Source organism: Myotis daubentonii, chromosome 1 (assembly GCF_963259705.1).
Source record: "Myotis daubentonii chromosome 1, mMyoDau2.1, whole genome shotgun sequence".
Classification (NCBI taxonomy): domain Eukaryota; kingdom Metazoa; phylum Chordata; class Mammalia; order Chiroptera; family Vespertilionidae; genus Myotis; species Myotis daubentonii.
In genome coordinates, this window is record NC_081840.1 from 204060900 (window position 1) to 204087337 (window position 26438).

General features: G+C 42.2%; 1 protein-coding gene across 1 annotated transcript in view; it reads right to left on the reverse strand.

Annotated features, from left to right (window-relative positions):
- Window positions 1-17019: 17019 nt before the first annotated feature.
- GABRB1 (gamma-aminobutyric acid type A receptor subunit beta1) overlaps window positions 17020-26438 on the reverse strand; it is a 222401-nt gene continuing 212982 nt past the window's right edge. The window contains exon 6 of the mRNA XM_059682608.1: window positions 17020-17413. Coding sequence (XP_059538591.1) covers window positions 17072-17413 — 342 coding nt within the window. The 3' untranslated portion in view covers window positions 17020-17071. The remainder of the gene's footprint in view (window positions 17414-26438) is intronic.

Here is a 26438-nt window from a genome sequence, read left to right on the forward strand (position 1 = left end):
TTGTATTGCTTTATTTCAAATTACTTTCTACATAGTGCAATAATACATAATTAATTGGTACCTGCTATTTGTAAGTTTTATAGCTCATGAGAGCATCAGGCTATTATTTGAGGTGTCCAGAGCAATTATTGCTATTCTCATTATATATAGATGAGGGTAGACTTAGAGAGGTTAATACATATCGGAGTGTAATCTAGATGGTGCTCTCAAAATGTATCTTAGACTTCTGCCAGTCAGCTATTTATAGGTTAACTAGAGGCCCGGTGCATGGATTTGTGCACCGGTGGGGTCCCTCACCTGGCCTGCAGGGATCAGGCTGAAACCAGCTCTTTGACATCCCCTGAGGGGTCCCAGATTGCGAGAGGCTCATTTTTGGGTGACGTACCCCGGGATCGGGCTCTCTCCTCTCTGGTTCCGGGTGCATCACCCAAGAACCGCCACTGCCAAGTGACCGCAGCTAGGCAGCTCCTGTGTTGAGCATCTGCCCCCTGGTGGTCAGTGTGCAGCTGGTCACTTAGGCTTTTATATATATACTAGGGGCCCGGTGCACGAAATTCGTGCACTGGGTGTGTGTGTGTGGGGGGAGTGTCCCTCAGCCCAGCCTGCCCCCTCTCACATACTGGGAGCCCTCAGGCATAGACCCCCATCACCCTCCAATCGCAGGATCGGCCCCTTGCCCAGGCCGGACGCCTCTGGCCTAGGCATCCGGCCCGGGCAGCGGGGACCTGCAGTGGCAGCGGGGGGGTGCCGCGATCACGCGGGCTCCGCCCCTGCCCAGGCCTAACACCTCTGGCCTAGGCGTCTGGCCCAGGCAGCGGGGACCTGCAGCTGCAGCGGCCCCGCGATCGTGGGCTTCGCTTTAGGCCCAGGCAAGGGACCCCTAGCTCCTGGGACTGCCAGCTTCGACCGTGCCCAGCTCCCATCGCTGGCTCCACCCCTACTTCCTGCTATCACTGGCCAGGGCAGAAAAGGCACCTGATTCTCCGATCATGGCTGGGGGGCAGGGCAAAGGCGGCCCTAGGGCCGCCTTTGCCCTGCCCCCCAGCTCTTAGCTCCCCCCTGGGTTTCCGATCACTGTCAGTGGCAGGTGGCTTCTTCGTGCTTTCCCTTTCGCCTCCCTGCATTGTGCCTACATATGCAAATTAACCGCCATCTTGTTGGCAGTTAACTGCCAATCTTAGTTGGCAGTTAATTTGCATATAGCCCTGATTAGCCAATGAAAAGGGTATCGTCGTACGCCAATTACCATTTTTCTCTTTTATTAGTGTAGACTAGTAGACTAGAGGCTCAGTGCACAAAATTCCTCTGCTGGTTGGGTCCCTAGTGGCTGCCGGCTGCTGGCCGGGGCCTCCCTTTCCTCCCCTAGCCAGCCCCACCCCCTGGTCGAACTCCCTGTTGAGGGGATAATTTGCATACTATGCTTTTATTATATAGACTAGAGGCCCAGTGCACGAAAATTCATGCACTGGGGGGGGGGTGGGTCCCCTCAGTCCAGCCTGCCCCCTCTCATAGTCCAGGAACCCTCAAGGGATGTCCTACTGATGGAGCGGGCCTAAGCCACAGTCTGGCCTCCCTCTGCGGGAGGTGACCAGACTGATCAGGGGAAGACGCTGCCCCCATCACCCCGCTGCTGCTGCCGCTGCTTCCCATAGCAGCTGCCAAGGTGTTTTCATCAACACAGACTCCAGTCCCTTCACGAAAAAATTATAACTTTAGGCATTTTCAAGATGTCTCTTTCATAGGATATGACCTTTTTTTTTTATCCTCTCCTGAGGATATTTTTCCATTGATTTTTAGAGAGTGTGGGAGAGAGAGGGAAAGACAGAGAGAAACATCAATGTGAGAGGGACAGTTCAATTGGTTGCCTCCTGTATGAGCCCTGACCTGGGCTCCGGCCAGGGAGGAGCCTGCAACCTAGGTACATGCCCTTGACCAGAATTGAACCCGGACCCTGCGGTCTGCAGGCCAAGGCTCTATCCACTGAGCGTAACCGGCTAGGGCAGGATATGACATTTCTTAGCCCCTCTAGCAGCGGACCTTCATTTTTTCCTCCAGGAGTGAGGTGGAAAAACCCTAGATCACCTTCTTGGAGTGGTGTACTAGGAGCTTAGACAATGAGCGGTCAGAAAAGGTGTTTCCTGTGCAGCTCACATGCAGAGGTGGGACTGCTCGTGCACTGTGGCTGGCAGGCCCTCTTCTCTCCAGTCCTGCGCCATCCGTGGCTTGCCTCACCACACACATAATCCCCTCCTGCCCACCTGCACGTGCAGCCTCCTGCTGAGCGGTCATGACGTTACGACATCCTGGACAATTTGCATATTACCTCTTTATATATATATATATGCTTATAGATGACCTGGTGCCAGAATGTTCATCAATATACTTTCTTCACTGGGAAATTTTGGTTATGAAAAAATACATATCAGCTGAACTAAACAGTGTACTTAGGGAGGTAGTTGATTGATCTTGTGCAAGTTCCTCATGTCATTATTGAAAGTCCTGAATTTCCACCCTCCATACAGAACTTCCTCTCTGAGAAGGAAAAAAATCTTGGTCTACTTAGTACCACATTATCACTACATTAGCATATTGAAATGCTTTATTGAAATCTGACTGATATACTATAAACTGCACATATACCATCTGACAAGTTTTGATGTATGTACACCCAGGAGAGTATCACCTCAATCAAGGTGGTGAACATATCAGTCACTCCTGAAAGTGTTGTAATCCCTGTTCCTGTGCCCTTTCCCCCCACTCAGAGAACTGCTGATCTACTTCCTGTCATGAACGACTCCAATTTATTCACATTTTCAAGGGTTTAATATAAACAAAATCATGCAGTTGATACTGTCTGTGTGTGATCAGCTCCTTTCAGCATTATTTTGAGCTCATCCATGTTGTTGCATATAGCAATAGTTCACTCCTTATTGTCAACTATTCTGCTGTAAAAGTCTACCAAGATTTGTTTCTCTACCTATTAATGTATATTTTGGTTGTTTAATATACATATATATACATATAAAATTCTTATACATGTCCTTCTATGGACACTAGAGGCCCAGTGCATGAAATTTGTGCATGGGTAGGGTCCCTAGCGGTTGCCAGCCTTGGCCTGGCACCACCCACTCACCTGCTCCACCATCCCGCCATGGTCCTGCTCTTGTCGGGGGCCCATCATATTCCACACCACCCCCTGGTGGTCAGCGCACGTCTAACTCCTGGTCAGTCGAACTCCTGCCTGGGGGACAATTTGCATATTAGCCTTTTATTATGTAGGATAAGCTTTCCTATGAATACTTAGGAACAAAATGACTGGACTGTGGTAGGTTTATGTTTTCAAGAAGCTGCTAAACTATTTTCCAAAGTGATTTAACCATTTTACATTCCATACCAAAATCTATGAAAATTCCTTCTCCACATCCTTACCAACACTTGTCAGTCAGTCTTTTTAATTTCAGCTATTCTAATAGGTGTGTCGTGGTATCCCATTGTAGTTTTTAATAAAACAATGATATTGAGTGTCTTTTCATGTGCTTATTTGCCATCTGTATATCTTATTGTAAACATTCACAGGTGGGTTTTTATGTGGACACAGGTTTTCAAATTGACTGTTTAGATCTGTTGCCCATTTTTAAATGGGACTGTTTTCTTATTATTGAATTTGGGATGTTCTTTATATAGCCTGGCTATAGTCTTTATCATATGTACGTCTTGTAAGCATGTTTTCCCAATCTGTAGCTTGTTCTTTTCTTTCTGTAAATAGACTATATTTGTTTAGAACACTTTTAGATTTACAGAACAATTGAGCAGTTAAGTACAGAGAGGTCCCATATACCACACATTCATTTTTCCCCAGATTATTAATGTGTAATATTAGTATTGTACATTAATTATAATTAATGACCTAATATAAGTATATTATTTTAAACTAAATTCCATAGTTTATTCAGACTTCATACTTAATGTTCTTTTAATAATATGTTCCAGTGAGGTTGTTTTATATATTTGTAATCCAGTTAAGTTTTTTTTTGTTTTGTTTTTATTTATCATTGTCTGTATTCCTTGCAAATTGAAAAATCACCCGGCTTCCTAAGAGATTTTTCAATTTGCGCACATTAAGGTTCACTCTTTATGTTGAATAGTGCTGAGTTTTGACAAATGCCTAAGGTCATGTATCCTCTGCACAGAATAGTTCAATTCCCTAGAAATCCCCTGTGCTTTACCTATTCAGCCCTTTACACCTTCCTCTGAACGCCAGACAACCAGTGATTTTTAAAAAAACGTCTATAATAGTTCTACCTTTTCCAGAATGTCATATGGTTGGGATCCTACAGTATGTAGTCTTTCCCAACTGGCTTCTTACACTTAGCAATATGCATTTAAGATTCTTCCATGTCTCTGTGTGGCTTGGTAAATCATTTCTTTTTTATCTCTGAATAATATTGCGTTGTATAGTTGTACCGCAGTTTGGTTATCCATTCGTGTATTGAAGGACATTGGTTGTTTTCACTTTTTGCCAATTATTGTAAACATTCACAAGTGGATTTTTATGTGGACACAGGTTTTCACATTAACTGAGTAGTACCTAGGAGTGTGATTGCTGGATTTTATTGCATAATTATTGTAAGAAACTGCCAAACTTTTTCAAAGTCACTGTACCATTTTTTTTAATTGTGGCAAAACAAACAAACAAACAAACAAAAAACCACACAACAAACCCCACCTAACATGAACCTTACTTTCTTAACAAAACTTTTAGTGTTCAGTACAGTATTAACTATGCACATCAGTGTACAGCAGATCTCTCGAACTTTTACATCTTGTGTCACTGAAACTACGCATAGCACAGCAGCTCTCCAGTTCCATTCCCTAGCCCCTGGGAACCACCATTCTGCTTTCTGCTCCATGAGTCTGTCTACTTTAAATACTTCATATGAGTGGAATCATGCCGTATTTTTCCTTTTTTAACGACCTTTGTCCTCCCTACTCTGGAATTTAGACGCTTACCACCAACTAATGGAGAAGTAAGCTTCACACCTTTAATTTTTTAATTATTTTACTGCCAACACATTTCTGAAGGGAGAGAATGAGTTTGGAGGTTGGAAGTTTTCAAATTAGGAAAGGCTGACAAGTAGGCCAACTCTAATGAATATATTTACAGTGAAGATTTGAAAAGAAATTTGCCATAACACACCTCATAAATGGATGTTATTAAAATCTGCTTTAGGCATCATTTTTTAATATAAGAGGACTTTTTTTTTCTAATTTACAAACTGTCCATTTGTTCAAATGTTTGTAAGGTGTGTTAATATATATACTAGTATAGTTGTTTTTTTTTTTTAAGTCAAAGTGGTACAGAAATAAGCTCCTGGGAAAGTGTTGGTGTTTCCCCCCAATTGTTGGATAATACTGCAAAGAATTTCTTCCAAATATAAGGGTTTTGCTTTGTATTAAATTTTACCATAAAAGCTCTCAAATGATAGATTCAGAATTTTAAACATTTTAAATATTATACAAATATATCTGAAGTTGTGCATGTTTTTAAAATAGTACAAAATAAACTTTTTACAGGTAGGCATTTTTAATAAAAATTTTTTATTTGTTTTAGGAATAAACAAGCGAACATAAATAGTACATATTTACAGCAATAAACTACATTTCAGAAGCTGCACAACGGCTTTCAGAGGAATAGCTGATGGTTTTTGAGATCAGCCTTCAAATGCGTTTTCTTTAATTCGTTGCAACATTTAAAATCTTAGAGTCCAAAGTAAAGAAAACAGCAACTTAGTTTATAGCAAAGCCACATCATTAACACAACTATTGAGTGAACTACAGTCCTGTGACTGCTAGGGTATCTGTGAGTCCTGAAATTGAGGGCACAAGTGTGTCTTGTGTCCTTACCTGATTGCATGTAAGTTGATTTTGCATTGTACAAGAATACACGATTACTCAATGAATGATTACGAATAGAAAAAAAGGCCATGAAGGGTAAAAGGGTCAGGAATCAGAAGATGCTGAACAGTTTCTTATTCACTGATTCACTGCTTAGAGGAAAAATCTATTTCTTCTTTCATGTGTATAGATCACAGTCGGCAGGCTTCATGGATTTTGTCCACAGATAGTTTTTGAGATAGCAAAGGCATAACGTCACATATTTTAAGCACATAACAAGGAACAACTGAAACAGCTAGAATATTTTAATCAAATCCCTAACAGAAAGGAAACTTTAGGAAAGTTTGCTTCCAAATGTAAAAAGCAACTACAGAAAATCATACAAGTCTCATTAGACGAAGCCACAGTTTCAGTCAGAAAATGCTCATAGATGAATACAAAATAGAAACTTGAATTATAAAAGTAAGGAGTCTACCCCTCTTTTCTTGACATTTGTTAAACCTGTCTCCTTTTATTAAAATTTCATAGGTTTCCAGAAATGCTCATTCTTGCCATTTTAGCTTTATTTGGGGTCTGGTAGATATACAAAAGTATCTGTTTATAGAAGAAGGCAAATGCTTTTATGTCAAAAGAGCAAAAGAACATTAAGATGTTGTGATTTACGTTTCTTTGCAATGAAAGGAGTTCTGCCTGCTGACAAAGAAGGAGAGAGCATTTGCAAGAACTGTGATACCAATCTGATAGGGACGAGCTAAATCATGTTTGGTAGGAGGGTGACTAGATAATTCGGCAAATTGACTAGTGGAGTTTTGAAATCACAAGGAACCAAACAATTAACATTTTCTAACCTATTTGGTGAGTTTAGCATAACGGAACTGGAGAGGCAACGGAAGTTGTGAATTTCTTTCTGTAGATAGGTAGCACCAGCTTTGGAAAGCCCCAGCTACTTAGTACAGGGTGCTGTGAATGAAAACGGCAGGAGTCTGATTTGGAAAGTTTAGCTGATTTTTGGATTTTCCATGACACTGCAGTGAGTTAGAACAATTTTTGGATTTAATCAAGGTTTAGGTGAGGTGGTAGCCAAAGAGGTGTTCCATTGCTGGCAGGATAATAATCTTCTCATTCTTTAGCCTAATGAATCCTGCTTTCCCAAACGCCCAGAATCACCATGCACAGACCTTTGCCAGGTCTCCCCAGGTCAAGGAGTGAAATAACCATTCAGGCATGATGGACAGCCAAGAGAATTTTTCAAGCAAGCCACCCTAACCCAGATGCACTACTCTCAGAAACAGTGTTATTTGGATTTATACAATATTAATCTTTCCAAGTTACATTTCCATTGACCTTTTAAATGACATGTCAACATCGTTTCACATTAGTCATTAGGTTCCAATCACAATGGCATAAAATGCTGCCTGGTGGTCATTTAAAGATGTCAAACACGTTTTGCTAATGTAAACATTTATATCATTTGGGATTTCCAGAAACTTCATGCAACCTAATGACTTTGTAGTAATGCCACGTGGTAGTTTTATCAAGAGGGTTCCTGGTCCTCTCTAAATGGAGAAGTAGAGCAACACAGTCAATGAATATATGCATATCTGGTCACAAGAGTTCCTTACTTAGAAGAGTAGTGGATGTTCTGAATGGGAAATGTCACTTGGATATTTAATTCTGTTTCTATGACACTGCAGTAAGATAGAATAATCAAGAAGCTTCCTTAAAAAATGTCTTAGGGGAACTGTTGCAAAATATAAAATATTTCAAGCTTTATCCAATGAGTATTTTTAAAATATGTAGGAAACAGATTAATGTGAGTTCATTAGCTTTAAAAAAAAGAAATTCGGTGTATTTGGGGGAAGATTAAGTAGAAAAATATGCTATCTAGTGAAAGTGGGGTGGCTGGTTGCCACTTTGAGGTAAGGCTTGCAAATGATATATTTCCTATGCTAACGTGTAAATAATATAAAAGGAGAACAGGAAAGTTAACTACTGAAAGGGGGGAGAAAATGTATTTTACTGTACATCTATGTATGCAGTCTTGAGGGACAGTGATGAATGTCAAGAACTGCCCATTCCTCTAGATAGTTCTAAACTTCTGTTTATTTCTTGGCAGGACTGAAATTTGGTGTGCAATGCTCCCTGTAAGTATTACCTGAATTCTCAAGTTTCCTACCTAGGCAGTGTACTCCAGCTTCGAGCACAAACAGCCCCACAGAACCTAGATTTAAAAGGCGTTTAAGAAGGCAAACATGGGGAAATGAGGAAAAATGAATTTTAAGTAAAGATTTCCCTTTTTCCATAAGGGAAAGCAGTAGTTATCAGCACAGAATGTTCCATTCGCCCAGAACTGGTAGAATCTAGAAGGGTGGTATTAGGATTCTGTCTGTTTAGTCATAAGCAATGGGGAAAAAATCTCAGTGACCACTTTGCACAGACCCCAGCCTGGGTTCAATGTAACTTTGACTGCAGCTTTTAAACTCACTCAGAGATCTGTAGACATACCAGTAGGCTCTATAGAGCTCAAACAACATGGGGGGAATGTGGAGAAAGCACCTGCCTCACAGAGTAGTACGTGTAATGTTGCAGTATTGCCCCTTAGAGACATGTGTTTCTCTATGGCTGCAATCACCAAGGGGGGTAGTTTAATCAGCATTAACAGACCTTCTACCATGTGCAGAATAATAGATGCTTTGGGCAATACAACAGAATGAGAAAATTGGGCATTCACCCTTCAGGATCTTATACTTTATTTCGGGAGGCAGAGCATCTATTTGCAATAGTACTGGGAAAGGCACAAATGAAATACCTATTATTAGGACAAAATGGTCATTAGAATTGAGGGAGGACTAGCAGGAGAGTGAACAGAATGTGGGAAGGTTGCGCATGGTTGGCTTTTGGGTGATGTTGGCCTGATTTATAATCCTGTTGGGAAGGAGCTAGGAAGAGGGAAGTCTGGGTAATGGGGATAAAGTGTAAAACTTCAAGCATAGCAACAAGAAGCTTTTGGGATGTGTGGCCATGGCAGTGGAAGGGTAGGGAAAACCTGAGGATTAGCTTGCTGGATGCTGAGAAGGGGAACAAGGAGAAAGAAGGTGCCCATTAGTGGTGGTGAAGACAGGTCAGACTTCACAAATGATTCCATAGGGAGCCAAGACATACATTTTCTCCAAGGTGTTAACATTAAGTTATTAATATGTCTCATACCCTCCAGGTATGGGAATTATGAGAGCTGATTATTAGTGTGACTCTATAACTTATCATGTAAATGGATAATTTGGGAGTGAAAGGTGGTTCTATTGATCATTACGCACCCCTGGGACTGTTTTACTACCTTAGGAAAGCTGGGTCATATGTTCCCTAACAAAGTCATCCAAAAAGAACCAGGGCACAATTTAGGCTCTTCAGTTGCTGTGAAAACGATTCCTTCCGGGCTTTCCTTCAAGGGAAGAATGAAAGGCTTTGGTGTGAGGGCTGGGGGAAGAGTAGTGGAGAAGGATAAAAGGAGAACTAGGCAGTTTACTGGGCATGCATAGAGTCTAGCTGTTGGGAGTGGAAATTGTTCTCTTTCCTCCACTCACTTTTGAACTAATCAAGACAGGGATCATCCAGGCAAAAAGAACACAAGACAGCGATGGGGTCCAGGAACGGGGAGCAGCATTGAAGGGGATTGCAACAGCATTTCTGCTCAGATGTTACCTAGAAGTTGGCTTTTCCACTCGTGAGGGGTATTTCTTGGCTTTTCCTGGCTGAGTGACATCTTCTGGAGACCTGAAAGTAGAGACCACCCTGATGTACCTTATCTGAGGGTCTCCGATGCTCTTAAAGGGAAATACTGTAGACCATTACCAAAATAATAAAATAATTTTTTTGCCACTTGCCTGCCAATTTAACTTTATGTTCTATATATTTTTAAAAGGAACATAGAAAAGTATTAAATTCAATTCACTTGACCCCTGATGGCTTACTCCCAACGACACGCAACAAGGAACATCATTAAATTTGTGGGGCTATGTTAGCAGAGGCCATGGTCCTCCTATGTATTTCTGGGACTCTCCTATACAAATGAAAACAACTCCCTCTGAAACTTAGTTCTGGAAGGGAGGTTGGAGCTCATCTGATGGCATGTCCAAAGTCACACAATTGGGCGGTGGTAGAGACAGCACAAAGGCCTGGTCACACGGTCTGAATTCCAGGGTGTTTGTATCCCACGATAATTTCCCTCCGCTGACCATGCAGCTCATTTATTGTTAACTTTTAACGTTGGGTTGCACATTGCTAAGTATAATGTTTACAGAACTCGCTGTTTTCTAAGTATAGAAATGCTATCTAGAGGAAAAAGAAGTTCTACATATTTTATAGGGGAAAATTAGACAGTTTGCATTATGACCTGTCCAATTGCTAACTATATTTAGTGTCTGCTAGAAGGTTAAGGCAGAGTAGGTAGGGTGATGCACAGGGGTGAAAATCTGTAATAGGAACAAGATGCAGAAAGGGTAAAATGGGTCAAGTTCCTGGAGGGTGGTTTGTAACTAGTCGTGTGCTACTTGAATGATAAGCTATTCTGGGAGGAATAATAGATTGTTAAATGGTGTACAATTAAGGCTGAAGGAGGGTGTGAATAACGAAAAAGAATTGATACCGCAGGAATTCACTGTATTACAGCTATAAGGTAAAGAGATGGTATTATCATCAAACATTGGTGTAGATATAAATTTTCCTAGGCTTCAGCTGATGATTTTATTTCCACTTTAGTTTGAATTACACTGGGAGAGAGAGGGTTTATGTAAACACATGTACTCTTCACATCAAGACTGAAAGCAGAAAAAAGTAACCAAGGCAGTGCAGAGGAGGCTATGTGAGCACACAAGCTGCCTCCCAAGACCCCTTAAAGGCAACAGGAGAAGAAATTCGGGAAAATTATTAAAATTTATTATTTGTGTGTGGATTCAATTGAAGACGTGCAATATAAGCCCACAGAAGCTGAAGATTTCAGGGATTCGTGGGTAGAATAGCTTTTGAGATTGAAATGAGAAAGAGGAAAAATACACGAATTAGTTTCATTGGGCTATAAGGCATGAGGGTTAGGGTTCTATGGCGCTGGGAAGGGATGAACACAAGAGAGGTAATCTATTTCACACAGCCACACCTGCAAAATGCACACACACACATCACATTTTAATACTTTTCACTTATAAAAGTTATACTGGAAAAGTTCCCCCCTCCCTCATTTCTCTTCAAAAGGAAGCCCAGGGAGACTACGGGCCAGACAGCAACACTGGCTGCTCTTACTGGTCCTCTGGCTTCCCCTGGGGCTATTTTAAGCTAGTGAATCTGTGACCCTGTATACCTAAGGCAAATGCACCAAGTTATTTGGCCTCTCTGTTAATGATTTATATACTTTTTATTGTATTTGTTTATAATTTATTATGGTGCTTTATATACAAAACGAGTAAAGAAAAGGGTTATCCTCAGCGTTTTTACTAGTAGCTTTGAGTGCTAATAGGAGGTGTACCCTGCCATTACCGAGTGGCTCATCAAAGCACTTACTATTTTTCCCCCTCTTGTATTGTTTATTTGGCCTGCCTCAGCAGGCGGAAATTCGGATAAGTTGAAAGGCTGAAGTGGATGAGTGAGGAGGGGGAAAGACTTTTTCATCTTTTTCCTTCTTGCCCATGCCTGTTAATGATTCATTTTTATTCATTTATTTTCCTATTGTCTGCAGAAAAAATGCAGGCAGAGTTGGAATGGAGTTCGTTCCCAGCTGGCTCAGAACTACTACACCGACTTTTTTCCCATGCTTGCTTCCTACTGAAGCCTTTGTGATGAGTGCTGGTTGCTCCAGGGTGTGCAAGGTATGTAGGGGCCAATCAGGGACGGTTGTGAGCCCCTTGATGTACCAAGGACTTTTTGATTAGGAAAAACAAAACAAACGTCAGACATCTTGAGTTCCAATCAGGAAATTCTTGCTCCTGGAGAAGTAAAAGCTAACTCCAAACTCTTTCCCGTACCCTACCAGGACCTTAGTATTTTCCGATTTGCAACTCTTGTATTAGAAAGCTTTCCCTTTCAAATGTTTGCTTTTGAGTTGTAACCTCTAACAATTAATGTTCTGCCAGTGTCATTGATTTCAGTTAACTAGAAAAAGCACGTTTAGAGTAAAAAGCACAATGTAGTTTGAATGTAGAAATTGATTAGCTCTAAGACGATATTTTTCTTATTCAATTGATGGTAGACTTTCATTGGCACATCTTGGAACCAAAAATGTCTCACAGTGATGGCTCCCTGCACCCTTCTGGCACTTAAAATGCTGGCACAAAAAGCCCTGTCTTGCCAAGTTCTGACCTCCGAGAAAGACATTGGACACTCTAAGACATTACTAAGGAAAATACCAATCTATGTCCCTGCTTGCCTGGATATTATGAACTTCTGTGGACACTACCACCCTCTCTGGGACTGCCAGTTTGCATGGAAACACATCTATGGCATCACATCCCACCATTCTGAATGTCTTTTCCAAGAACATCAGGACTGGGGAGAAATACATTTGAGAATACTTACTTATCAAATTCTCTTTTAAGTTTAATTAGCATACATCAAACATATCTTGGGCCCCCCAGTTGTAAAACACCTGTTTTCATTCCCAAGATTTCTCTTTTCCTTTAAAAATAGTGGCATGATTCCCTCTGGGTCTTCCAGAAGTGAGCCAGCCAGCTTGTGTTATCAATGTCATTCGCTCTCTCTTCCTTTTCTCCTTCCCATCATTTGGACAGTTGACCGTTGACCCTGATGAAATCCATCATCCGCTTCTAGTCTTAGGAAAAGTTCCCGGAAACATTGTGGAAGGGAGAAAGTTCAAAGGTAAAGCATTGGTGCAAATGAAGCTTTGGATTACCTGTGGGTTTTGATCATCTCTTCCACTCCCCACCCCCTGAAAAGCACAGGTAAGTCGGTCGAATGACTCAGAAACACGTCCACGTTCCAGGACGCATTTCCAGGAGCAGCTGGCTACAGGTTCTGTCTCTGCTGGTGCGCTGTCCCCGGGCCCCACAGGGGTGCAGCCTTCCCCGCAGTTACTGTCCCTTCCGGTGGGGGTGGGGTGTGAGGCAGTGGTCACAGACACCTGGCAGTTACACAAGTGCACACAGAACATGGCAGCGAGAGAGCAAGAGCTAAAAAGATTCTGGTTTGGACCCAAATCACTAGTCATTTCACTTCATGGAGAAAAGCAAGTGCCTTGGAAGCTGACATTATTTACAATGCTCAGAGCTTCCAGATGCCACCCAAAGCCGAGGGCCACCACGCAGCAGGAACAGTTCAATGAACTATGTACAGAATTTACAAGGAAGTTTACATAATAGTCTACATTCCATTCCCAAGTGTACCTTGCTGTTTACTTGTCTGCGTTCAGAAAACGGAGATAGTTTTGTTTGTCCTCCGCCTCCCAGTAACTGCTGATTGAACCACCATGAACAAATGCTGGCACATGCCTTTTGCTTCCCTCTGGGATAAACAATTACACTTTGATTAGAAAAAAAAAATGTGGCATATCACCCTTTGGTCAGATACTATTCAAAATTGTCCATATAAGAAATCTTGAAGATAGTTTCCTTCTAGCATTATAAATATACCTTATTTTTTTTTGTTGAACTTGGCAAATTTTAATTGCGCTCTTTTTTGAAATGAATATTTATAAAGTAGTCATTGGTTTTAGAAAGTTGGAATTTAGTCAACATTTCTGTGTGTTGTACATACTGTTTGTCTAAGGAAAGTCTACTCTTGGATCCCTAAACCAAACTTTATTCTCCGCACCGCATTTTTCTCTTGGCACTTTCAAAATCCTTCACTGATTGTAATGCACAATAAGATGATTTGTATGAAAACACGTATCATTGACTCAGCAGAATGACCATCCAGTCTGCTGTTTCTATTTGGCAATGTAGAGAATGGAGGCAACAGTCCTGGGTAATTCAAGCCAAACACATCTTTACCTGGGTCTTTGCTTCATGAAGCTGGTAAGTGTAACCCACGTCACCCCTGACATTTTAAGCCAAACAACATGAGTGGGAGGGATGAATGTGTAGTCATCACTGTCCAGTGAAAGATGGGATGCATGCTGGGTTTCACAGGTTACGTTTATGACACAATATATGTCACAGTTTATGGATTGTGAACATGGGGTCCCCTGGACATGACGGTTGCATAAGAGAGTCCATACAATTTTCAGCCTTGCTGCCACTTCGGTAATGAAGGAGATTATGGCTATTTTCATGGCAAAAAAAAAAAAAATAACCAAATAATAGTTGAACAGCAGTAGCCCCTGTTTTAGGCATGGGTCTGAATCTTTCAGCAACAGGATCCGTGTGAGGGCACTTAAGAATGTCTAACAACTCTCATGTTTTATGTACATCATTTTGGGCAAAACAAGGGAGAGAGACAGAGAAGGATGGGTATGTTTCCATGCATTTTTCAGCCTGGAGGGAGAGTGGGTGGGGTCCAAGGAGGGGAGGGTTCAACTGGGAGGCATCCAGAAGAAAGAAGTGGGAAAAGAGGTCATTAAAGAGAAATATGGCAGCTTCTTAATTTTTTTTTTTTTTTTTGGCTGCCATGGCCTCTAAAATCAGAGCTATTTAACAGGACTTGCATGATGGTGGCTGGGACCCCTTACCATCTGGAGGGCCAGACAGTGACATCATTTCATGCCTGACAATATTCAGGCTTACGAATTTTACAAAGGTTAATATATAAGAATTCAAAATGTTCTTTTTTTTCCCCATTAGAGATACATTTTCATCTACAAGCATAAAATTCTTTAGACTTTTAAGGCAAGATAAAAAAAATAATAAAAATATAAATTACCTCAATCTTTTCCAAGAAGAATGATCTAAACGGATAAAGAAAAATTGTTTTGTTAAGGAACATGGATTATGGGTACTTCCTTTCTGATTTAGCATTTCACCTCTAAAAACTTTTAAAGAGCTTTGACATCAGAATGATTTATTCCTGTTAGGCATTAGCCAGAAGTCTCCCTTTCTGTGTTTAAAATAGATGGCTACACAGTGGTTCCTGGGCGGTCGTTGGAAATATTAACCTTACAGTCAGTCATTTGGGGGATTTTTACAATGGCAGAGCATCTCACCTGCCAAGGAACTAATTAGTTTCAAAATATTTATCCCCAGAAGCTAAAGATTTCCTTGACCAGGGGCTTGTGAGTATACAATTAAAACCCGAATGAAAATTTGGTCCCCGTAACCTTATTAATTTCTTATGAAACCATTGAGACGATTTTCCCAGTTAAAGCAGAGTTTTTACATTTTTACTAGCGTATATTGACTACAGCCATAACCATTCATTTATTCTGGGGTTCTCTTTTCCTCTTGCTTTCTAGAAGAATATCTTACAACTCTCTTTCCTTGGGCTCATCGATAGGAATTCAGCATTATCTTTCAACGCAGACTATAATTTCTAGCAGCTGATGCTATTGTAAACATGGACCCTCATCACAGCCTTAGGGAGAAAGCCAGGTCTTTAAGTGAGGCAATCATCCTATTATTTCCTCAACCCTTATTTTACACCCAAGGAGTAGGTCCCAATCGCCTCCATAATTCATTGGTAAACTCAGGGTCTCACACAACCATGCAAATAAAGATACAGAATTCTTTGATGCTCAGCTAAAGAAAAAAAAAAAGCAATGGGTCTTTAATGACATAAATGGTATGAGTCTCATCTGCAGCTGGTTAGAGCGATTTAGAATCATGTGTTGGGCTACTCAGAGACGCCCCTCCTATGATGACCATGACCAAAGCAACCTATGAACAGAGATAAGGCAGAGCAGTGATGACAGCGATTAATGAGTGTAGCTAGGGTCTGGTGTAAATGTTAGAAGGCCCAGTGAGTTTGTCATTGTTGTTATCTGTGGTTTTGCCCTTTTGAAGGTTTCCTTTAAAATAGAAATCTGGCCTCAGAGAAGTCTGACACCAAAATGGGTGCAATGCGCATTTCCTGAAGCAATCCTTTCCTATTTTGGAATGCAGAGCTCAGAGAGCAGAGCCATAAGGGGCCAGTTGACCCTGGGGCAACTAGCCTATCACCATTAGAAACTGCTCTCTGGAAGGCTTAAGAAATCTATACTATTTGATTGAAGATTTGGCAGTTCAGGTAACTGCCCAGGCACCCTTTTCACAGCAGATAAGTCTTGCCTTCTTCATGGAAAGAGCAATATTTTTCTGAAGCAAAAATTGCTCACGATCCCCATCTTTGAAGCCCTCTTCTCCCACCCCCCTTCCTCTCCCTCTCTCTGGAGCAGGAACCAGGGAAATGTGATGGATGGCTTCCTGTCAGCGTCAAGTGATTCCAGGCTAATGAATGAGTTCAGGGCTGTTCATTTGAAATAGTTAAAAAAAAAAAAAAGTCACTAACCCCCAAACTCCTCATTCTCAAGAAGAAAGGAAAAATGTTCTCAATGGTTACCAGGGTGGAGTCTAATGTTAATTTTAAATCAGCCAGGATGTCTGAGAAAGAATATTTTTCAGAATGTCCGGCTCAATGGGGAGGTGAAACTGGCAAGATTGGGTTTGCATGACCTCCACCAGTGCCTGCCCATCCTCCCCCCTCTTCCTCGAGCGGAGGACCCTGCTGCGAGAGAATTGGGGGTGGGAGGAGTCTTTCTCTTCTAGGATCCTCTTTGTTTCCTTCCTGGAAATCTGTAACTCGTCAATGGCTTTGTGTGTTTTTTTCTTCTGAGATCCTGGAAATTGTGTTGTTGTTTTTGGCAGTAGGAGACTGTTACAGTTTACCAGGAAGCAGCTTGCACAGAGAACTAGGCCCTCTTTTCATTCTTATTTTAAAAATGAAGCGATAAAATCCAGGGCAACTAGGAAGGACTGCTCAGGAGCTGCCTATCTAACGTCTCTCTTCGAGGGTGTTTGTAAACATGGCAATTATAGAGCTCGAAGGAGCTGATAGCCTGGACCACAGTAGACTGGAAAAAAAGAGTGTTGTTGTTTTCCTTTTGTGAAGTAAACATGGTGCAGTAATAAAATTGATATGCAAGACCTAAAACCAATTAGATGGCTGAATCTCTTACCTCAAAAACACAGCAGTCTCGCTGCTGGGGACCTGTGGGGTTAAAACTCAAAAGCGGAAAGCAGTCGTTTCCGAACCCTTAGGGCAGACCTTAGTGTACATAGTAAAGCCAATACACGACGTTGAACAGAGAAAAGGTGATGGGGAAAAACATTCGGGACCACTTGTCTATGGAGTTCACATCAGTCAAGTCGGGGATCTTGACTTTGAGCTGCGAGGCGCGCCTGCGGATGCGCCCCTTGCCGTGCGCGTGGCGGTCCAGCGGGTGCCCGTAGGCCTCGCGGGCGGCCCGGGGCTTGCGGTAGTGGATGCTGGCGCTGTCGTAAGAGTACATGGTGGTGTTGGGGTCGCTCATGCCCGTGAGCACTTCCGAGCCGCTCGTCTCGTTCCTGATTTCCAGGGTGCTGAGGATAATGTTGCCGTGGGTGTCGACCTGACGGAGAAAGAACATGCTCAGGCACAACCGCCGGGATGTAAGCTTGTTTTCATTAACCTGTAACTGAGGACACACACGCGGTTCATCTAACACGGTCAAGCAGTCATCTTGCTCTGTGTGTGTCCTGGATCTGGGGATGGTCTGTCTGTCTATCTATCTATCTATCTATCTATCTATCTATCTATCTATCTATCATCATCTAACTATCTATCATCTATCTATCATCATCTACCTATCATCTGTCTATCTACCATTATCTTTATCCAGCCATCCATCCATCCATCCATCCATCCATCCATCCATCCATCCATCCATCCATTGATCTCCACCCACAAAACACATGTATGTGTGTATATATGCATTAACTATATATTTATATTTGAATTTATAGCTACACCAGTGGCCTGGTGCATGAAATTTGTGCACAGGGATGGGGGGGGAGGGTGGTTCCCTCAGCCCAGCCTGCACCCTCTCCAATCGGACATCCGGGACCACTGGCTCCTAACTGCTCACCTGCCTGCCTGCCTGATCGCCCCTAACTGCCTCTGCCTGCCTGCCTGATTGCCCTTAACTGCCCTCCCCTGCTGGCCTGATCTCGCCCCCAACTGCCCTCCCCTGCTGGCCTGATCACCCTTAACGGCCTCTGCCTCGGCCCCCACCACCATGGCTTTGTTCAGAAGGAAGTTGAATGTCTGGAAGATGGCCGGTCAACCTGGTCTAATTAGCATATTACCCTTTTAGTAGTATAGATAGATTATATAGGATAGGATTGCTTAAATGGGGGGGGGGGGAGGGAGCCTTTTCCATAAGGAGGAGATGCTCTTGGCAGACAAAAATACATAATCCCTGTATCTGGTCTGATAGCCAGCCATATGCACTATACTGCCAAACCAGTCATTAAAAAATTGAACGCTTTCTCACACCTTACACTAAACAGCTGTTGCCCTTAAAACCCCTCCTCAGCTCCCACCTTAGGTTCTGCCTTCACAGTTCACCCAGATTAGGTTCTGATTGGTCGGTATCTATGCCAGTCAGTGTCAAAAGCTCCGCCTCCTAAGCAGCCATTGGCTCCTTGCAGTTCACCCAGATTTGGTTCTGATTAGTCAGTTTCTATGCCAGTCAGCATCTCCGGGCCTATCAACAGGCCTGATCAGAGAGGTGGGGCTGATCATCAGCCCCAGCGGAGGCTCGAGAGAAAGAGAGGCATGGTTGCTGGCCAAGCCCAAAGAGAAAGAGAGAGGCAAGTGCTGATCAACAGCTGTCACAGAGACTACAGATCATACCCTGCTTCTCTCCAGGCCTCTCTTCGGGCCTGATCCGCAGCCCCCTTGGCAGTCAGTGCTGGGTCGGGGGCCTGCAGCGGTGCAGTCAGTTGAGGCATCAGTCGTTTTGGATGTTACGGACCCTGGGTTTTTATATATTAGGATACTATTTTTGTTGTTAATAACTACCACTTATTAAATCCATAGAGGTACATACGGGTATCCCCAAAAATGTATACACACTTTAACAGCTGATAGCTAAATTTTGAAAATAAGTTGTATTTTAATAAACACTACCTTTATAATTATTCAAAGTGTGTGTATACATTTTGGGGGAAGAGCCATATATACATATATTGTTTGTCTATATGTATGTATATACACATATGGTATTTTTTTTCATTGTTACAAAGGTGGCACATAGAAACTTTTAAAACTAGAAACAGGAAACTAAAACTAAAAAGTAAATATTCATTATATCACCTCGGAGTCCATTATTTTTAACATCTTGCTAGCCTCCCACTCTTTTTTTCTGCTCATATATATTTACACACACAGGTTCTCTGGGTGTATTTTGCTTTGCAACCTGCTTTTGTCAGTTAGCAATATAACCTGGTAATCTTTCCATTTTAATAAGTATTTCTGTGATACCATTTATTAATAGCTGATATGGATAAACTATAATTGAATTAATATATTGTTAGATGTCAAGGCTTGCTTTACTTTTGTAGTGTCATGTAAACAAGCCTTCAAGGAACATATTTAAGCTAAATCTTTGTGCAAGTCCATAATTATTTCCTCTGGCTAAAGCCATGAAACCTAACCTTGAGACCTCCTGACTACAGGCGAACCTTGGAGGGGCTCACACATAAAGGAAAGCCTGGGATTTCACTGCATAGACATGGATTAGGGGACCCTCTCCTTCCTTCCTGCAGTGCATTGCTTATCAACCACAACTGTTGTTTTTAAATTCTGAGGACACATGTCCTGGGAAGATAGTAGTGAACAAAACAGGCAAGTCCTTGAACTGTGGGTGCTTACATTCGTAGGGAGAAAAATGTTATCATATGGGAAACAGTATGGAGGTTCCTCAGAAATTTAAAAATAGAACTAGCATATGACCCAGCAATTTCACTTCTGGGTATTTAGCTGAAGAAAATGAAAACAGTAACTCAAAAAGATATGTGTACCCCATGTTCATTTCAACAGTATCTATAATAATAAAAGTGTAATATGCTAATTAGACTGGACATCCATCCGGGGCTGCTGCTGCAAGGGCTGGGGCGGCAGCCGGGGCGGCAGTCAGGCTGCTGCTGCCTCGGCCCTCGGAGCTCCTTGCATGAATTTTGTGCATCAAGCCTCTAGTTTACTATAACAACCTGTGTCCATGGATGGATGGATGAATAAATAAATTATCCTATATAATAAAAGCCTAATATGATAAGTGTCTGACTGTTTTACCAGTCGCTATGACATGTACTGACCACCAGGGGGCAGATGCTATGACCAGTAAGTTAGTTTGCTGCTGGGATCCAGCTGATCAGGACTGGGCAAGATTGGCTGGACACACCCTGGAGCCCTCCCGCAGTCCCTCCCCGGCTGGCCAATCTCCCATGGTCCCTCCCTGGCCTCTAAAATATTTCTTCTAATTAATTTTCTTTCAATGTGCACAAATCTGTACATGGGGCCTTTAGTATATATATAATTCAGCCATAAAAAAGAACGAACTCTTTCCATTTTCTACAGAATGGATGGGCCTTGAGGGTATTATGTTAAGTGAAATAAGTCAGATACCAAATACTAAATGATTGCACAAAAAACAAAAAGTCAAGAACACAGAACAACCCAAGCTCACATAAAGAGAAGCAATTGGCAGTTGCCAGAGGTGGGGGGATGGGAGGTGGATGAAATGGGTGAAGGGAGTAAAAAGATAAACTTCCAGTTATAAATAAACTAGAGGCCTGGTACATGAAATTTGTGTCCCTCAGCTCGGCCTGCGCCCTTTCGCAGTCTGGGAGTCCTCGGAAGATGTCTAACTGACAGCTTAGGCCCACTCCCCACCTGCTCCCTGCGGGGAGCAGGCCTAAGCCAGCAGTAGGAAATTTTTAGTGCTGCCACGGAGGTGGGATAGGCTCCCGCCACTGCCACTGCACTCACCAGCCGTGAGCCCAGCTTGTGGCTGAGCATTGCTCCCCCTGTGGGAGCTCAATGACCCACCAGGGTGCAGCTCCTGCATTGAGCGTCTGCCCCCTGGTGGTCAGTGCGTGTCATAGCAACTAGTTATTCTGCCATTCGGTCGATTTGCATATTAGGCTTTTATTATATAGGACTAGGGGTCTCTCAGCCCCGCCTGCACCCTCTCCAATATGGGACCCCTTGGGAAATGTCCAACTGCCAGTTTAGGCCCGATCTCTGTGGGATTGGGCCTAAACCGGCAGTTGGACATCCCTCTTGCAATCTGGGACCACTGGCTCCTAACTGCTTGCTTGCTTGCCAGCCTGATCACCCTAACTGCTCTCCCCTGCTGGCCTGATTGCCCCTAACTGCCTCTGCCTCAGCCCTGCCATCGTGGTTTTGTCTGGAAGGACGTCCAGAAGGTCGCCCGGAAGATGTCCGGTCTAATTAGCACATTTTCCTTTTATTAGTATTGATACGTCATGGGGATGAAATGTACAGCATGGTAGCTATGGTTAATAATACTGTATTGCATATTTGAAAGTTGCTATGAGAAATCACAAAAGTTCTTATCCCAAGAAAAAAAATTCTGTAAATATGTTTGGTGATGGATGCTAACTAGATTTGTGATGATTTCATGATATATACAAATATTAAATCACTATTTTTATATACTTGAAACTCATATAATGTTGTATGATGATTATACTTCAATAAAAATACAATAAAATAGAAATTATGTGAAACCTTAACATCTTAAATAGAACTGATCAGAGGAAAAAAAAAAAAGCAAAACTGAAGTTGTGCAACGAGAAGGAAGTCTACCTCACAACTGTAACGTAGAATCCCGCCCCAGTCTCCAGCCTGCCTTATAGATTTTGGACTTGCAGTTTTCCACAACCACATGAGCCAATTCCTTAAAATAAATCTCTTTTTGTGTGTAAGTTTGTTCTGTTTCTGTTGGTTCCCTTTCTCTGGAGAACCCTGAGTGATAGAAAGGCTAGCGTAAAATTCATAAGGGTGATTTAAAATTTTTTTAAATTTATTGATAAAGATATTACAAATGTGTCCATAACACCCCCATTACCCCCCCTCCACTCATGCCATCAACCCCCTGGTGTCTGTGTCCATTGGTTAGGCTTATATGCATGCATACAAGTCCTTTGGTTGATCTCTCCCCCTTACCCCCACCCTCATCATAAGGGTGATTTTTAAATGTCTAAAATCCACAAAACATTGATCTGATGGCTGTGTTTTATCCCTCAGTGGAAACCCTATGCAAACATGCAATTCATTTTCTAGCTTGGGTCTATCCTTTCTCCCACCCTCTCACTCTCTGTCTCCCTCATCCTCCCCTCTCTGCCCCAACAATATCCCCTAAACAGTGCCTTGGGCTGTGAAAAATGTTGCCACTCACTGAATATAATTGTTCCAGATATTTCAAATATATAAACATAGCAGAACTCATTGCAGTGTAATTGGAATAAAATATAATCTTGTTTTCGGTGGCAGTTTTAAAGCCCTGTTGAGAAATACCTCCAGGCTCAATCTACTTTGCAAACAGAAAATCATTTCCTTCTTGCTAACCGATTCAATTAGATTCATATTCACTAAGTGGGTCTGAAGCACAGAGCAGGAAGCCGAGGGAAGTGATGCTGGCCACAGACTGAGCTGCCCTCCAGAAGCCTGCCTTCTATGCAGTGCAGCTGTCCAGGAGAATGGCCACTCCCTCTGCAGAGAACAGAGAGCCACACAGCCCAGCTTCCATCTGCCCATCCCACTCCTAAATGCACCACATTTACGCTGTTGCTGTTACTCATTTGTTCTTACCAGGGCTGCCCACCCTCAATCCCTTCGTATCAAATTCCTAATTTTTTTTGGGGGGTGGGGGGTGTAAAGGGAATCAGAGGCTTTGCAGGAGATGATTTACATGTCTCTTTACTTGTCTTGACAACTATGGGCAGAATTGGAAACTTTAATATTCCTAGAAGCAATAAAAGGTTAAGCATAAACTTACATAAACCTAAACACTGCATATATTGTTCAAGAAATAGAGAAGATAAAAGATGAAGATAAAATGAAACAACTGCCCATTTTCCAGAACATTGCTCAGGTAGACACATTTACCCTGGATCTCTTTATTTCCCTCACTTCTCTCATTCAGTGGATTAGCGGATCATAATGGCTCTGTTTTGGAGAAGTAGATTCTGACCACTTGTCGCCACCGTCAATTTTTTAAAAAAATATATTTTATTGATTTTTTACAGAGAGGAAGAGAGAGAGATAGTTAGAAACATCGATGAGAGAGAAACATCGATCAGCTGCCTCCTGCACATCTCCTACTGGGGATGTGCCCGCAACCCAGGTACATGCCCCCGACCGGAATCGAACCTGGGACCTTTCAGTCGCAGGCCGACGCTCTATCCACTGAGCCAAACCGGTTTCGGCCACCGTCAACTCTTGATGCATAATTGATCTCCCTCTTTCCAGGAATGAGCCCTCTGGTCTTTTCTCTGCATAGCAGCTGGAGTTATCCTTTTAAAATGTAATAGAGATCATGTCTCCTCTTTTTGGATCTTCTAGCTACTTCCCAAGAATAAAATAAATAGAATAAAATAAAACCTGTATTTCCCATTTGAATCCACAAAGCACCCTGTGATTTGGCTCCTCTGCAGGAGGACCTCTTCCTTCCTTTCCTACCACTCTACTCTGCCCCTTGAACTCTCTGCTCCAGTCATACTGTCCTTTTGTTGGCTGTCCCTTGATGCCTCAAGTCCTCAGGGTATTTTTCACCTGCTGTTCCCTCTCTCCTGCAATGCTCTTCCCCGGGTTGTTACCTGGCTAGCTTCCCATCATTTTCTTCACCACAGTTATCATCATCTACCATTAGATCATGTATCTACACAATTGTTGATGACCTCAACTGAAATGTAAATTCTAGGAGAACAGCTGCTTTTTTGTTGTTGTTGCTGTTCATCATTGTATATTCCCCTTGCTCTTCCAGAACCACGCCTGAGATACTCCAAAAGAGGGGCTGACAAATGTCTGAAGAATATGGAATTCTGAAACTCAGACTTGGAGCCATCTCTCTGAGCTCTGTTTGAGTTTCAATGGCCCAGGACTTCTGTAAAACTATAGGAAGAGCACCAGCTCAGCCTGAGGCGCGAGGGAAAACATCAGTCAAGAGGTGCCTCTGGGCAACAAGCCAAAGCAAAGGTTCCACAGAGTGAAAACATGGCAATTTGGGAAAATTATGTTCTAATTCTGGAGCCCAATGCTGCTGGTGAAGGGGAGAGGGAGAAGAAATGAGGCAAAAGAAGAAAGCAGAATGAAACCATGGTGGACCTTGTATCTCACATTAGGGAGTCTGGATCTTTTCCTCCAGGCAAAGAGTCTGAGATGGATTATGGTGAATGCCTATTGGTTTGACATACCTGGTACTATCCCACCTTCCTGAAAACATTGCCCTGACAGTCTTTTGGCGCATGTTATTGAGGTGAACTTCAGGGATCCGCATGCCAACGTGAGCCTTTAATGTTTTTCATCTTCCTGGTCAGAGGAATTAAATTTGTCCTGAGACTGTAACTCTCTCCTGAGACTTTTTAAGTGTAATTAAATGATGGAAGAAAGTACTTTTGTGGGATGACCATGTGAGAAGAGTCTACTGTAAATAAAGCCAATATAAAGGAAAGCAGGATTATGAGATGAAGAGAGGTGCTATCTAATGACACTGTTTGAATATCTGGAGATAGCTACATGTGAACCCATCAGTTATACTGGCTCAAAAATCCTCCTCTCCCTTTCTGTTTCTTAAGCCAGTTAAGTAAGCTTGATTTCTTTCTTGTTTACCAAAATAATCCTAACTTTGTGTAGAAGAAAATAAGCAATAGAAAATATGATAGAAAATAGAAAGATAGAGAAACTAGATAGAAAATAAGAAAGATAAAGAAACAGATGAGATGAGATAGTTGAGATGTGAGAGAGAGCGCGCGCGCGCGCGAGAGAGAGAGAGAGAGAGAGAGAGAGAGAGAGAGAGAGAGGGAGAGAGACTTTGAAATTATTATTTGACATTTGACTGTCAAAATTAGATAGGATTAAGCAAAGGCTGAACCAAGTCAGATTTGGGCAGGGATTTGAGGACCAAAGATCATGAACTGTGAACACAGATTTATCTGCAATTCAAGAAGCTAGTCAGAATAGCTAAAGTTTCATCAAAGGCTGAGGGAAGTGTCCTAGTGGCTTGAGGGAGATGCAGTGATGTGGCCCTGGGCCTAGGCTCAAAGGCTAGTATAGATACCCAGCAGTTGCAAGCTAGCCTTAAGGAGAGAGCTGTTTACTTTCATATGCACTTTGTACCTTAGAATTAGTCATAATACAAAGCTGATTTACATTTACAAATTTGTCTACAAGTGTAGGTGTCTAAAATGTAGATGACTCACCACAGAGAATAAACATCTGGAGAAAACAGTCCAGATTACAGTATCAATATCTAATTTGAAGGGAAAATTCTGTTTTGTTTTTGTTTTTTTACTTCTGGGGTTGCAAATGCACATTTGGTATGAATCTTTGGCAGATCCTACCCATGTCCTCCATGACTTAAAATGATTTTGAATCAGTCTCTGATCAAGGACCATCCATGTAACAACAACCATTTAATCTTAGGTTGATCTGTTGCCAAATGAGCAGGCAATATGGCCAGTAGATACAACCATGTATGTTCCAGGTTAGTATAAAAGTGGCCCAGGACCAGAAGTGGCTTCCTTACAGTCTCATTGTATTATGAAATGTGTCTTTCAAAACTCTAAATACCATCTCTAGTCTCAAATGATGCCTGAGGGGTTCATGAATCTACAGCCGTGATCACCTTGGAGGTTGAAACTCTCCTCATGTCTGGATTCAGCATCTGCACTCATAAAAAGATGCTTCAGTGTGGCTGGCAGCACAATAAATCAAGACAAAGCAAACACTTCTGAGGCTTCAGTAGAGCTGCCCCTTGACATGACTGCCCAGCCAAGGCCATCAAAAGTAACGCGTAATAAATGATCAATGCCACGCTATGCTCCAGGGCACCAAGGCAAATATTAGGGAGCCCTCAGATGAACATTCTCTGGGACCACAGCACAGATGTCATTTGAATTCAACTGTGTACAAGTATCTAAAAGGAAAGACAAGTATCAACCAATCATTAAATGAACGGAAAAATCAAATTTTTTCTAGTTTTAAAAAATGCAACCAGGGGGTAGCATTTTTAAATATCACACAGGTTGCATTATTATCTTCTCTCCTGGAGATGATACACTGAACAGATGAAGTAATACATTTGTGTTGTCATTGGCACACTGTCTGTCTGAGCCCCTGGTTTTAGAAGAGGACAAGGAAGTTGGGATCTGGAAAAGCTGAGCAGCTGCAGGGATGACTATAAGTTGCCCGAGATGGAAACACTGTGTTCCTATTCCATACAAATATGAAGAAGGTTACACAATCTTAGTCATGACACTCCTTTAAAGATTATGTCTATCTGAAGTCATATGACACTGTGATTCCCAAAGAATAGCAGAGGTTGATATAAAACATCTTTAGGAAAT